The following is a 10,473-nucleotide window of genomic DNA, read 5'->3' as shown; positions in this document are numbered from 1 at the left end:
TGTGTGTGTGGTGTGTGTGTGTGTGTGTGTTGTGTGTGTGTGTGTGTGTGTGTGGTGTGTGTGTGTGTTGTGTGTGTGTGGGGTGCCTGAAGCTGATGGCTGATGGAGAGATGGAGCAAGCCAGAAAGGGAGGATCCCGCTCGCTCCGGTGAAAAAACATTCCAGGTCAAGAAACAAACCCAAAAAAAAACAAACAAACAGCAGATTGAAGAAACTGACATGCGAACCGGAAACTGGAGCGGTGTGTGCGCGCCGACTCTGTGTGTTGTGTGTGTGTGTGTGTGAGGATGGCGGATCAGTTGGATGTGATCGGAATATAATCGGATCAGCATGTATTTGTTGTTTGTTATGAGGCCGGATGTTTTGTGTACCGGCCAGCAGAACAATAATGAAACCAATAAACAGTAAACGGCCCGACGGCAGGATGAGGCGGTTCAAGGGGCTGGTTAGAGGGTGGGAAACTTGTGCACTGAAGGCGAAAAATAATAAGTGCTGCTCCACAGGCATCCGATCCGTGTTTCAAATAAAAGAACTACTGTAGCATGTCTCTAAAATAAAATAAACCCAAGTGTTTTAAGCAGACACACCAGTTTTGTTTGTTTACAGCGACAGCATAAAATACAAACACCGTCTCACCATCCGCAACAGTAGAACACAGGAAGTGTCGATGCAGGTGGTGAAGCAGCAAGGGATCATGGACGTTGTTGTCTTCAACCAAACCTTTCACTTCATGTTTCTCTGATACTTGGACTGCCGGCTAAAGCTAACCAGAGCCACTCGGTTCCCAACCTGAGGGTCCGGGGCCAGCTGGGGGTTCGGCAGGCTCCGATGTTAAGGACTGTAAAATTACACAACAGTGGGCCGATATCCCTACCCAGCGATTAAACTATGTAAAGTTAAGCAGTTGTTTTTTAAAGTGTATAATGAACATTATTATTATATTATTTAAATTATGTTGATCGCAGCTCTCTCTTTCTCTCTTCCTCCACAGCGCCACCTGCTGACCTGGAGTCAGTTCAACAGCTTAAAGACTCTAATCAACAGTCAGTGCTGCTGTTCATATCACTTCTCCTGAGTCAGAGGAGGGCGGCCATCCTCCTCCATCCTCCCCTAACCTACTCACTATGTTTACATTGTTGCGCAGTGGTTCGGACTTTAGATGCTGTAGAAGCAGCAGACTGCAATCTTTACCTTGATCNNNACACACACAGTTAGCCTCTCTGAGCTGCTAGCTCAGCTACAGCACGATGGTCTCTGTGGTTAACGATCAGGTTTATTGATCAGAAATGTTGTTGGTTGTTGTGTGTCAGAAATAAACAAACATGAAACCTGAGTGTAAATATTCTTTATGTGAAAATACAGATTTCAGTTGAGTTTGAACGGACAAATATAAAAATATAACACTGGTTACGACCGCTGACACGTTGCACTTAGAGATGAATGCTTCCCTTCATACGGATTTGTACATTATTGATTACGCGGAGCTGAACGCCGGGTTCACAAAGTTCCCTTCGGCGTCGTCGTTCTCGGCGAAGTCTTCGGGGTCGAGATCGGCCTCGAACATCCGCTGCAGCAGAGCGTCCACCGTCCGATACCCTGGAAACACAGCCCGCCAATACCGACAATCAATACTGCGATCGACAGTGAGATTAAAATGTTCCTACAGAGGGCGCCACACACCGAGGCAGCGCTCCGGTTTCGGTCTGTTTCTTACTTTTTGAGGCGATCTTAAACATCAGGGCGGGTCTGTTGTCCACCGACTGACCGGCTCCCTGGTCGTTGTCGATGGTTTCCATGGCGTTCACCAAGTTGTCCTCCAGCTTCTCCCTGATGGACGAAAACAAACAAATAAAATAATACCAATATAATATTGTGATAATATAATATTCATAGGTGTGTTTTTAATAACCTGAGAATGTTTTTATCTACAGATCCACCATGTTTCTACAGAGGCCCAGAACGGACAAACCAAACACGGACTCTATGGAGGGTCTTCAGTGTTCCTCACCAGACAGCCTCCAGACCACACTCACAATAACATGTTCACACTTCCAGCTGTACTTTAAATTCATTAATAACTAATTATTAAGGATTAAAGGAGTCCTTTATCAGGAATTAATGGACGTTTCTAAAGTACACTTTATTTATGTTTATATGGATCCACACGTTTAAAGTTTAATGTTAGAAAATGTCTCCAGCTGTTACACTGACAGATGCTAATCTGCATTAATAATCAGCCATGTGGACAATGGAGGAGGTTCTGGGGGTTATTGAGGATGCTAACACTACAAGATAGAGTTATTGATATGATTAATACTCAGTGTGATTGGTGTGAGTGACGTAACATTTCTTCAGATATCTTCGGTTCTGACATTTAAATAACCTCAAAATTAATCACAATTCTGTATTTAGGAAATGTCAGAAATGGATTCAGGATCAATAACTTCCAATATCGTCCACACAGCTGATATAATGCTAACTGCTGTACGCTACATGCTGGGGACTAAACTGAGGATTTAGAGTTCAGGGCTCTAATCAATTCAAAGTGACCGGTTGTCATGGTAACGTACTGTTCCACAGCCAGCTCCAGTTCCTCGATCTTCCTCTCCAGAGACGTCTGCAGGTCGCTCTTATCCACCGAATACTCCACGAAGAACGCCTCCAGCACGAACGCCACGAAGATGCTGAAAGACAACAGGAAGTCAAACCACGGACACGATGACGACGCCGGCGAAGACGGGCTGATACTGTTAGTCTTACTTGATGATGATGATAACAACCATGATGTGGAAGAGGATGAAGAAGATCCTGGCCGACACGTGGGTGACGGCAGCGAAGCCGCTGCTGAGCAGTGGAGTCCCGTTAAGGAATCGAAGGACAGGTTGTTAATTTTATTATATTTCATGATTCTGCAACAATCGCCGCCCCCCCCCCACTGATCTCCATTAGGAACAGGAAGTTGTTTGGCTCGTCAAATCACAAGATGTAGGTCAATTCAAGGTTTCTGCATGTGGGATGTGATCACAGCGCCACCTGCACCTATATTTATATCTCCTGAGGAAACAGCGAGTCATTGCTGAGTCTGTTCACGTCTAAAGAATATTATCAATAATCGGTGCACACTGAACACTGGTGTCACATTAATGGCCACAAGGTGGAGCTATTGGTGCCATGCGTCAGTATCTAGTAGCTGTATTCAAAGTTTCATCTTATTAAAGACAACAGAAATATACATTGTTAGTGTAGAAGAAATCAGAAATATGTTTTTAAAGTTATACATCCTGTGGTATTTAAATTGTGATTATAATTCAGTTATAAATTATTACGTCTTTCCTCTGCCTCCATACAGCTGTTAGATATTGAGACAGTACTAGCTACAGTGACGTACGAGCTCTTTAAATGAAGTATTTTCTGGCTTTCGTTCTCACTGCGTTACTGTGATCAGTGTAGCCAGCGCCGCCACCGGTCAGGTGTGCGTGAGGCGTTCAGGTAAAGGATATCGTGCCACTGGTTGACCACGGTGAGCTCCACCAGCAGGATGAAGGACGACACCACGTTGTTGAAGTTGTTCTTGCAGTAGTTGAGCTGAGCGAAGTCCGTTCCGTTCAGCGCAGCGTTTCCACAGAACGCCTTGTCCGGGTCGGTGGAGCTCTCCTCGTAGAACTTCACCTTCCCTTTGAACAGCTCCATCCCCACCATGGCGAAGATATAGTACACCACCTGAGGAGGAGGAGGAGGAGGAGGAGGAGGAGGAGGAGGAGCTTCACTACGACCACCAAATTAGCTCTGGTTGTGTGTGTTGACTGTTGATGCTATCTAGCGACCAGCACCAACAGACCGCAGTGACCTGTAGGATTTGACACGCCCACTTTGGTTCGCAGGCGCCCCTTTAGGATGAATTAGAATAACTTTATTGATCATCTGACATTTCAATGTGTTCAATACTTTGGTTTAACACCTATAAAGCTCCATTCCCATCAGCCTCAGCTGCACTTTACTTACTGCGTATTAGCTCCTGTTAGCATGCGAACATGATAAACATTCTGCATTCACGTGGATTCAGACGGACAGCACTGTATTTTAATTGTTTTAATGTAGAAATTTACTCCTCAGTATTAAAACTGTGCCTGCTCCTAAAATCGGACTATGTATCAGCTTTTTTTGGGTAATAAAATCACTTTTAGTTGATGCTGTATTTTACCAACTTACAATAATTAACTGTCCAAACGTGAGGATCGCAGGTCCAATCCTGATCAGGGTGTTGATGATCGCCCGAAACCTGACGGAGAAAAACAGTCACAGACACACGATGAGTCAAAGTGCATTTCCTGATCGGCATCCAATGGTTGCTATGGTTACCTGCAGGTCGATATATGTCTATATATATATATATATGGGAGTGTTTATTAATATATTAATAGAATATATAGAATCAAACCTTTTGATGCTGTCGACGACCCGGATCAGTCTGAGGACTCTCAGGATGAAGACGATGTCCAGGATCTGACGGCTGGTGTAACCGCCCGCTGCAACAGGACGGGAACGATCTATTAGACAGGTGTATTGTTTCCACGGAGACTGTGGGGTTGAGGAACCGAGGAGTCCGGTACCCAGGAACCGGTAGGTAGTCCGGTACCCAGGAACCGGTAGGTAGTCCGGACCCGTCCGAGGAGCAGATCAAACAGCACTTACTTGATTTCATGGCGGAGTTGATGATCGTGGCGATGAGCGCTGAGACGACGATGATGGTGTCGAACCTGAAAACAAAACAAACATCAGAAAACGAACAACAAATATTTTCCTCCAACAGCTGAAAGCACAAACACCATCAGACCTCCATCATATTCAGCCAACAGGACACTACAGCACAGTTACCGGTCGTCCTATCACACGTTTAACCAGTGGAGGTTTATGTTTGTAAAACTTTGCCAGCGCCTACAATGAGCGCAGCAGAAGAAAGGCTAATGAGCATGTGCAGTGAGCACAACATGGAAGCAAAACCCAGAAGCTAGAAAACTGTTGGCTTTATGCGCTCGGCGAGCAGCTTTCGTCCAAACGCCATGTTTGAGTCTGTGATCCCGTTCTCATGAAGACATCCATCTGTGCCTGGAGCCACTGCAGCGGCACTGCTCATCAGCAGGGGGCGCACAGCTGTAAGGAAATAAAAGCAGCTGCAGCTTTCAGATGGGTTCACACACTTTATCAGGTCCACCTCTTTAATCCAGTTTAATGTCAGAAATGTTCAGTTTGGGTCTCCAGCAGTTTCATACTGAGGCTAACTTGCATGTTGGACAGTTAGCATAATTAGCATTAATAATCAGCTATATGGACAATATCTGGTTATTGAGGAAGCTAAACATACAATATGGAAGATTAAACCAGAAGTGGACATATTTTAACTCCCAGTGGGCTGATTGTCACTGAATTCAAATGAGGTGCAGATTTATAGTGAAATGACTGCGTATATCGTCTGGATGCTGTGTGGGATCAGTTGTTCAGGTGTACCTAATAAAGTGGCTATGGAGAGTCTGAAAGTAAAAGCTAAAACCATTTAAATGTTTATCGGAGCTTCCACAGTATCAGTTTCTGACCTCTCAAATGAAAACAGAGAGAGCCTCGAGTCCATTTATAGAGGCTGTTACACACAAACAGTTGCCTAAATGGTGGTAAAATGTGAGTATTTCCCAACTAAAGTCTGGATTCAAAGAGAAATGAACACAGATCTGATTGAACGGGTCCAGATAATCCCGGTTTATGGTTTTTACTTTCAGACTTTTTGACCATAAACGACCTCCAGAAGCTGTTTGACCTCCTCATGTGAACAACAAACACAATAAATCCGTCGACCTGCCGCCTGAAGCCTCAGCGAGCCGGTCCAAGCGCCGCCAGGCTGAAGATAAAGGAAGCAGCAGCTGATGGGAACGTGTGTGACCTACCTGGTGCTTATAATCTGCGCCGTAGATAAACTGTGTGAACACAGCGCAGTGAGTTTAATCTCTGCACAACACTTTCAAACACAGGTTAACATTGCACTACATCATGAGATCACGTGACTTCCTGAAGTCACTCTAACAGACGTTAAATGTGAGCAGGTTGCTGGTTCACCTGGTTCACCTGTTCAGTTTCCATCTAAAATCACTCACATACGGAAGCTCAGAGAGGCAAGAGAGAAAAATAAATTCTAAATCTTGTCTGTTTGATGTGTGAAGAGGAGGAAAATAAAAACAATCTTTATAAATCTGTTTATTTTCTGTTAGTTGTTTGTTGTTGTAATACTTACTTCGGCCTCTAGAGGCGTACGTGCACCACTACCACCTCTGTATGAGTGCTTTGGGTCCTGTACTGACGAAGCCGTTCTCTACTACCTGTTTATTTATCTCCTGCAGCTGTAAGTATGTGTTATAAATGTGTTATAACACATTTATAACGAGTCAACCAAGTCTGGACACGTCCTTACCACTCTCCCCCCACTTTCCTTCACAAACAGGATAGAAAATAATTCAGATCAAACCAGCTCTCTTGCCTCTCAGGGCTTCCGTACATACACACAGATGATTGAGTGACTCTGCTGCTCTACCCAGAATCCTTTGTCCTCACCAGTTCCAGAAGCTGTGCCTGGAGAAAAAGGCTTTGGGCTCGAACACGTAGAGCTTGAGCAGGATCTCCATCAGGTAGAGAGCCAGAAAAACCCACTCGGAGTTGGAGACCAGCGGGTTCTCCTCGTCCAGACCGATGAACACTGCGTTCACCAGGATGATGAGGTCGTACACGATGACGAAGGCCCTGAAACGCACACAGCAGACGGGCTTCTGCCGCCTCAGATTAAACGTCCGGAGAATAAAAGCTGACGGACACAAAGAACGTTCGCTGGGTCTCACCGGTGTTGGACCAATCGGCAGAGGAGGCGACTGGGGGCAGACAGGTAGAGGGCGGGGCACGCACTCTGGAGCGGGTGCGGCCTCGATTTGAGCGTGATCACCTCGATGTTCAGGAGGTCGACCAGCTGGACGAACGCCACTTTACCTGTCAAACAACCAACCAAAGAGGTAAAATAACAAACAGTGTATTGAAGCCTGCGGCAGTGCCGAACGGGCCCTTTCACCTCGCCGCGGCCACAGGGTCAATGCCAGAGGTCGGTTAAATGTCACTTCCTGTGTCCAATACTCAATATGTTTTTACTCCAACTTTAATCTCATTTATCTCTTTTGGCCCTAATCTGCTTCCGCACCGGACTGACATGTGCTGAGGGTTTATGGTGCATTCAGGTGCTGCTTTTCAACTCGTAAAGTCTGAGATGTCAGAGTTTACCAGCAGGAAGTCCCAGAAATAAACAGGGAGCATTCCTGTCAATAAACTCTGTGTAAACAGACGCTCAGCAGTTACTGACTTCACTTTATGACTGCTGCTGACTTACAGTTAATATTCACCCAGAACGGATCAGGTGAAAACTTACAATCCAACAAGTTCAGCAGCTGTGTGTCTTTATTACTACCTACTAACTGCAATGGGAAACTATTTCTGTATCATTTAATATCCTGGTGGAGGTTGAGGCATGATGAGGATTTTACAGGCTGATCTCAGTATTTTTATTCTAAGTGGTAAAAAAAACTGTTTTAGAGGAACTTATACATTTAATTATTAATATTTCTCCATCAGAATTTAGTGCTTTGAAACAGCAGTTAAACATTAATGTTGGGGAATATAATAATAATAATAATACAGTTTAATTATTATTAACTATTATAGGAGGAGTTTTTTCTCAGAACTCGGTGATGAAACAGACTTCCTCTGTGGTGAAGATGCGTGACTCAGCAGAGGGCTGAGAGCGGCTGCGGTTGTGACGGTGCAGATCGTGGCGGTCGCCGAGTGGTGGTTTTTGTATGGTTAATGTTAGCTAACACGGACAAATTGCTGGCTTCCTAACAGAAAGACTGTTTGCATTACATCTTTTATTTTTGGCCAAAATCATAAGTTATTATCAAGACTCACGTTAGCTGGGCAAGCTAATGTTAGCCAACTAACAGACTCACTCAGACAGCATTTTTCTAGCGATAACGTTAACAAGCAAGCTGCATGGTAATAGTACAAAGCTAACAACCTTTTTCACAGCAGGCATTTTGACATTAGGGTAAACAAAAGTGTTACCAATGACACTAATTATGGTTCTGTTTCATTTCGTGTAGCAGAACCTTTCCAGTGAGTCAAAACGCACAATAGCAGCGCCGTGACTCCGTCAGACCAACCGGGACCCGACTCAGTTCTGGTTCAAGACCAGAGCGTTTCGGTCGCAGCTGTAACCAAAGTGGGCATCTCAGTTTCTACAGGTTGTTGTGCGGCGCCCTCTGGTGATGAAGCATTTCCACTCAAAACTGGTGGAAACTCGGGCGGGTTACAGATGTGTTTACCCTACTATTTCATGTGTGCTGCTGTGAAGAAGGTCTATAACCATCAGAAAACATCTGATTCGGCGACCCACCGATGTAGCCCTGGTTCTTGTCGTCAGCGACTCTCCACAGCAGCTCCCTGTGGGCGTTGCTGATGTCGGGCTGAACCAGACGAACCATCTGGTTCCAGTTAGCCTGGCTCACCACCGGCTGCCCGCCCTCCTCCCTCTGCTCCTGCAGCACAGCGAACGCTCGCGCCATCTTGTGCCTTTTGGCCCTCACCAGCTGCCGTACCTCCTCCTGTTGGACAGAGAGGAAGAGTTATTGATCGGCTGATCAGCTGACGATGAGTCACAACGTCGACGTTCGTGTCCGCAGACAAACCTTCACAATAAAATACAATAAAAAAAAGATTTTACTTGACCAAATCTAAACCTTTTTATATTCATGACTCTTTAAACAATGAAAGCTGAACAAAATGATAAATAATATCATAATAATGGATGTTACTTACTGAACTCTTAAAGACGGATATCTTCATACAATCAATATTTTGTTTATTATCTGTATTTATTTGAATTTTCTCTGTAGTTGAATATCCAAATGTCTGTCTGCAGCATGAAGACGGTGAACCTGCTACAAACATTGTTTACTTTCCCTCTCTGGATGTTTACAGTTCTGTTCTGTCCAATGAAACGAGAGACTGTGTCTTACTCCTTTATCATTATTACTACTCAGTGTACCTTTTCTCTTACTGCTGATACACTCGTCTGTATTGTTATTTTGGTTGTTTTGTTATTATTTTGTTATAATATATGTTAATAAAACTTTTGCAAACTGTGCTTTACATGTTTATGCACCTCCGAGCCACCGTACATGAGGATGAAATGGTCAATAAAAGTCATGAATTCATCGTATTAGTCTGAATACAGGGACAATATATTTTCTAGAAATGACATCGTCTTGCAGTCTCAGCAGCTCTTACAGACAGTATTGCATTATGGGATGCTTGTTGCTTTAATGTTGTGCTGCTGTGTCACTTTAATTGCACAATAACAAAATCTAATCTTTGGTTTCAGTTTAACCTGCAGCCGCATGGCGCTCAGCAGACCGCCGTACCTTCAGGTATTTTTTGTAGTTGTTGTAGACGACGGCCAAGAAGACGGACATGAAGATGTAGGTGTTGATGAGAATGTACAAGATGAAGAAGATGGCGAAGACGAAGCTAGAGTTGTACGCCGGCATCCTGCCAACGAGAAGCAGAAGGTGCACAGATAAGAGTTTCTGACAGTCACTTCCTTCTTCTTTTCTCTAACGCTCCGTTTGACCGCAGATGCACACAAACTCGAAGGATACATGGACATTTTTCTCGCTGTGTGAAAATCTTTCTGCTGCCTCATTGACTTCCTCCTTTTTTAAATAAAGAAGTCAGAACCAAAATAAAAAGAGACATAGAATTAGGAAACATTTTGTCCTGTTTCAGAAAGCACTGACAGTGACTGTAGAGGAGGTCAGAGGTCAAATCTGACCTCAGAGCAGCCGGCTGATGAATTCAATTAAGGTCTTACATAACGTCGGGGCTGTTGGCCGTGGTGACGAGGACGTACAGATCGAAGACGATCTCCAGGTAGTTGGTGAAGTACGGAGCTCCGTTGATCGTCTTCAGGCCTCTGCGCGCGCGCACACACACACACACACACACACACACACTTGAATTATAAAAATCTTCAAAAGCTCTTTAACAGATTCATTTGAATCAATGTGAATCGACCAGTTTGGAGCACGTCACGGTTACATTACTGCGGTTGAGCCGGTCGAAGCGCAGACAACTTTTAATCCTGATGGTCCGATCAACCAGTTGGACCCAAACCCAACAGGAAGTTGATCGGACCAACGTGCGTGTACTGATTTTCATACATACTGGTGAAAAGTACCTCAGGATGTGCCTGTAGGTGGCGCCGTCGAGCCGTTTTCAGATAGTCTCAGATAGTATTTTGCTAGCGGTAATGTTAACGAGCAACATTATCCAGCTATATGAGTGGCTAACGTTAGCTAGCTTTATCCAGACTCCCGGGGATAATCTGGCTGG

At 44.6% G+C, this 10,473-nt stretch overlaps 2 protein-coding genes across 2 annotated transcripts in view; both read right to left on the bottom strand.

Moving 5' to 3' along the window:
* ttbk1a (tau tubulin kinase 1a) overlaps positions 1–696 on the bottom strand; it is a gene marked incomplete in the record, with an annotated part of 40,652 nt that extends 39,956 nt beyond the window's left edge. The window contains 1 exon segment of the mRNA XM_035660139.1: positions 637–696. Within this exon segment, the coding sequence (XP_035516032.1) occupies positions 637–696 (60 nt within the window).
* Positions 697–1,329: 633 nt separating this feature from the next.
* The window catches only part of tpcn3 (two pore segment channel 3), a 13,417-nt gene continuing 4,273 nt past the window's right edge, over positions 1,330–10,473 (bottom strand). Inside the window, exons 7-19 of the mRNA XM_035659706.1 lie at positions 9,953–10,054; positions 9,504–9,630; positions 8,477–8,684; positions 6,879–7,023; positions 6,598–6,783; positions 4,693–4,757; positions 4,439–4,526; positions 4,210–4,279; positions 3,501–3,720; positions 2,761–2,851; positions 2,571–2,684; positions 1,715–1,827; positions 1,330–1,596 (exon numbers count right to left, since the gene is read on the bottom strand). Of these exons, the coding sequence (XP_035515599.1) occupies positions 1,475–1,596; positions 1,715–1,827; positions 2,571–2,684; positions 2,761–2,851; positions 3,501–3,720; positions 4,210–4,279; positions 4,439–4,526; positions 4,693–4,757; positions 6,598–6,783; positions 6,879–7,023; positions 8,477–8,684; positions 9,504–9,630; positions 9,953–10,054 (1,651 nt within the window). The 3' untranslated portion in view covers positions 1,330–1,474. The remainder of the gene's footprint in view (positions 1,597–1,714; positions 1,828–2,570; positions 2,685–2,760; positions 2,852–3,500; positions 3,721–4,209; positions 4,280–4,438; positions 4,527–4,692; positions 4,758–6,597; positions 6,784–6,878; positions 7,024–8,476; positions 8,685–9,503; positions 9,631–9,952; positions 10,055–10,473) is intronic.

The sequence above is a fragment of the Morone saxatilis genome, unplaced genomic scaffold (genome assembly GCF_004916995.1).
Source record: "Morone saxatilis isolate NCDOM2014 unplaced genomic scaffold, NCSU_SB_2.0 Contig17, whole genome shotgun sequence".
In the NCBI taxonomy this organism is placed as follows: Eukaryota; Metazoa; Chordata; class Actinopteri; family Moronidae; genus Morone; species Morone saxatilis.
The sequence above is the reverse complement of the archived record's forward strand: the minus strand, read 5'-3'. Positions and strand labels throughout refer to the sequence as shown.